Here is a 4284-nt window from a genome sequence, read left to right as displayed (position 1 = left end):
AAAAATATAGGCCTATATTTATTGCAGTGTAAATACAATTATCTAACTCTGCGCGTTATTGACAAATTATTGAAAAAAAAGGAAACGTGCAAATCTTACGGTTTTCTTCAAGTTGTATCCTTCAAATACACTTCCGTGCAGCTGTGGTTGTACAGTAAGCTATTATCATTGGTCCTATTCAAACCGGACAATAGACCATTCCACTGAATTCAGCAGTGTCCACCACAATTTCCAAGTAAATGCACATCATTGATCATTTTTCTCGTTAAAAATATGTTCTCATAACATGAGATGTGCAGTTTACTTTAAAGCAAGCACTTACCTCCATAATGGTGACTTCAAACTTGATTATTTTCAATAAAACAGTGCTAAGGCTTCCTGGAGGCTAAGTGAGGGCTGCCCGTGCAGGGCCAGTACTAAGGGGCCAACGTTCTGCCAATGAGCAAATTCTCAGGGGCCCTGCGCTGGCAGCCCTAAGTGGGCCTGTAAAGGGCCAGTGCAGGCGTGTTTGCAGGGCTGTTTCACTTTCAAAAAAGAAGCTGATGAGACAGAAAAACAACAAACTGGAGATGCAAAACCAACAGATACCTGTGAAGACAAACTTAAGAAACCTGTGCCAGCACCTCTAGTTTAAACAAGTAGAAATATGTTTTCTCTCATTCACGTCCACATTCCCAACATAGCGCCTTACTGATTACAAACGATTATCAACCTAAATTGGCACAAATAACCCCGGCTTCCTTACCCAACAGTTCCAACCCATCATTTTGTGTACTTAGACTAGAGAAACATATCTTGGGATGTCTGAGCGGGGACATTTTTCTCCTTTACAGCCTCTTGTATTTGCCATTTCTATTTTTATCCTTTACTAGCTCTCTAAACTCTCTGAGGTTCTTTCTAACACTCTTTTTTATCCACTTTTCACCTCCCACATTACTGTATTGTGTTTCTGTTGCTCTCTCAGCATTGCCCTCTTGAACCACAGCTGCTGTCCCAACGTCATAGTCACATACAGAGGTATCAACGCTGAAGTACGGGCTGTGCAGAAAATCAGTCCAGGGCAAGAGGTCAGTATGCCACTGTCCTCTTATAAGTGTTAAAATAGTGAAATTACTGACAAAATGTTCATTAACAGAGATTATTATTATTATTATTATTTTGTCAATTATAACAAAGACAATGTATTAAACTATTTCAAGTAAAACATACTGACAAAAAATACAACACCCAAGATATTAACAATGCATTAACAATGTTTTTTTTTTTTTTTAACAATCTAGCAATGTGATTCGTTCAAATAATCAATCCTAGGAGGAACATGGGTGTTGTGTCAAAGTTCCAAAACTAGGGGTAACTCTTGGGAGCCTAAATAGCCTACCTCTGACATTTTCGAAAAGGTCAGTAAAATTTGCATGCGTGGCCACTCCCCGGACATCCGGGTATATAAGGGCCCATATGTTCAACTCAGTTAGGTTTCTGCTGAGGAGCCAAGATAGCATCTCAACTCCCTCAGCAGCAGTTCAGAGTTGTGGCCTGAGGGACACAACGTCTCCGTTCCCTCCATCAGGGAACAAGAGTTACAATAGTAACCATGACATTCCCTTTCTTTTGGTTACTTTTGATGTTGTGTCGAAGTTCCAACACTAGGGGTCAGAACTAGATGCCAGAACTAGCTGAACTGCATTATAAATCTATGGTGCCTCAAATGCTGACAAGCATGGCGTGTCAACCAACAAGTGCACTTCACCTCCTTGTAACCTTACAACAAGGAAGCGTGGCCTCACTTCTCCATCGCCTCTAGGAAACTTACCATTACAATGGGAAGAGGTCACCTCAGCTGTTCATAGCCTTTTCTTTGAGTCTCAAAACAGTTACATTTTTAACAGCTGAGCATACTTGTTTGTTAGCATTGGGAAGTTTTCTCTTTCTCTAGTGAGAGCGGAGCATTATGGAGACCACATCCTACCCGAAGGGGGAGGTAAACATGTGGAAATACACCCTATGGACTTACCCAAAGTCCCTTTGAAGGAAAGTCTGTTCACTCAGCAGCCATATTTGCAACACCTCCGGGAAGCTATTTCAGGCATCCAAGACCAAGTCCTATCTAAATTAATGGGGAAAGCCTGCAATCTCAAAAATTGCCTGCTGAACTCACAATTAGATTACATATTTCAAATCAGCAAAAAAAAAAAAAAAATCTGAAATGAACTGCCCCATAAATGTTGTTCCTTGTTTAAATAACGTTAAAAAAGCTTATTTTTCAGGCTAGATCACCCTTACCAAAAAGAAGTATACTTCAAGTTTATTTTATTAAGTATACTTTATGTACAAGTATAAAAATATCAGTGTACTAGTAGTGTACTTGTAAGTGTACTATTTCAGTGCTCCTTGGGATGAGTACACAACTAGTTTACATATGTTTTTAGTTTGTACTGCAACTTTACTACAAGTGAACTTATAGGTATACTGATAGTTTACTAATTAAATACTTTAAATATAAATAGTTTAGTACACTTTGAAGTATAGTCTCAGTAAACTACTAGTTTAGTAGTTTTAAACTGCAAGTATACTCGTAAGTTTTCCTTAAGTGAACTTTACATCATAGGACTTCAACCCTGCCCCTGGGGACCCACTTCCCAGCAGAGTTCAGCTCCAACCCTAATCAAACACACCTGAACCAACTAATCAAGGTCTTCAGGATCACTTGAAAAGTCACAGGCCAGGTGTGCTGATACAGGTTGGAAAGAAACTCTGCAGGACAGTGGGTCCCCAGGAGCAGGGTTAAAGACCTATGCTTTACATCATACTTTAAGTATACTACTATGTCCCTATTTAGGTATTAATTTGTACATATTTTGTTATATATCTGAACATACAACACATCAAAAGAAAGAACAGTGTCTGCTTGAAAACAAAAACATTTTATTCTAGCTTCATGCATTCTTTTTTATAAACACTTGAATGTGGTTAAGTTTCATAAATAAAAAGAAATAAAGAAATAAATAAACAACATTTTGAAAAAATATGAAAAAAGACTATGAATTGGATTCAGAATGATAATTAAAACATAGATGGAGTCGATCAACACCCCAAAGCTCTTTATGGGTCGACATTTTAGTCCATGACGTTACACAGTTTTGATGCTGTTTTATGTCTGATGATCGTGTTACATTACATGTGGAAGCATCTGTTGTTTCGGTTTCTTCTTCGCTTGTGTTTTGGGAATTTGGGAATGTACAGAAGATGTGTAATAGCGCCCCCTACAGTATAACAATGAAAACATGGATTCCCGGAGCACAAGTAGCTATAGCCTATAGCTCAAATATATTTAGACTTTTTCTAAGTATAAGTATATTTAAATGTCATTTTAAGAATATTTCTGAGAAGTACATAAAAAGTAGACTGAAAGTATACTTTCCTATTTTTAGTTTAAAATAAGTATAGTAATAGCACACTTGAATAAACTTTTTCGTAAGGGCAGCCAATGTGCATGTGCAGTCATAAGCGCGAGTCTCAGGATTCTATGGGAACCGGAGCTTATAATGGCAGCTTCAGTGACACAATGACTTTACCAATCAGTGATTGTCTGTTTTATTCAGAAGGCGGGACTATTCCGCCATATTGCGTGTTGCAGTTTCTCCCATTCAAAAGTAATAGGAGTGAACTGTCTTTGTATATCTGTAGTCTTTGACTTAAGGGAAGTAATACATAGGTAACTGTGGTGTGCTCCGCCTACTAGGAGAGAGACTGCCATACACAGAGACTGGTTACAGAGCAGAGCTCTGTCCAGGGGAAGACACGGGATTCACATAAGGGAAATCGAACTGTGGAAGAATACACATATGGGACTGCCATAAGGGAGTTGCTACATATGAAGCACTAATCAGGGCTCACCTGAAAGGGGCATACCACAGGTAATGGGTCTGTTAATGAATTCCTCCACCGAACTAGTGTTGGGTCGTTTTTGAACGATTCGTTCATTTTGAACGAATCTTTAATGTGACTCGGGAAGAACGAGTCCTCTCGGGGAGTGATTCGTTCAGTCGCGCATCCGCAACATCCTATAGGTTCTGTACTGGAATTAGTCTATGTAGTTCACCTGTTTCGAGTCTTCGGGCTTTTCGAGTCATTCGCTGAACGAGACTCAAAGGTCCGAGTCGGTAAAATGATCCGAACTTCCCATCACTACACCGAACTCAAATGTGCTTAAGGAATAGGAATAGGGCAGGGGCGTGTCTACATGGTGGCCAGGGGTGGCACCGGCCCCCCCTGAAATTTGGCTGG

The 4284-nt window shown here is 39.5% G+C and overlaps 1 protein-coding gene across 1 annotated transcript in view; it reads left to right on the top strand.

The window, feature by feature from the left end:
• LOC107707324 (N-lysine methyltransferase SMYD2-B-like) overlaps positions 1–4284 on the top strand; it is a 24258-nt gene that overhangs the window by 9172 nt on the left and 10802 nt on the right. The window contains exon 7 of the mRNA XM_016511310.1: positions 965–1067. Within this exon, the coding sequence (XP_016366796.1) occupies positions 965–1067 (103 nt within the window). The remainder of the gene's footprint in view (positions 1–964; positions 1068–4284) is intronic.

The sequence above is a fragment of the Sinocyclocheilus rhinocerous genome, unplaced genomic scaffold (assembly GCF_001515625.1).
Source record: "Sinocyclocheilus rhinocerous isolate Xijiao unplaced genomic scaffold, SAMN03320098_v1.1 scaffold1677, whole genome shotgun sequence".
Classification (NCBI taxonomy): domain Eukaryota; kingdom Metazoa; phylum Chordata; class Actinopteri; order Cypriniformes; family Cyprinidae; genus Sinocyclocheilus; species Sinocyclocheilus rhinocerous.
The sequence above is the reverse complement of the archived record's forward strand: the minus strand, read 5'-3'. Positions and strand labels throughout refer to the sequence as shown.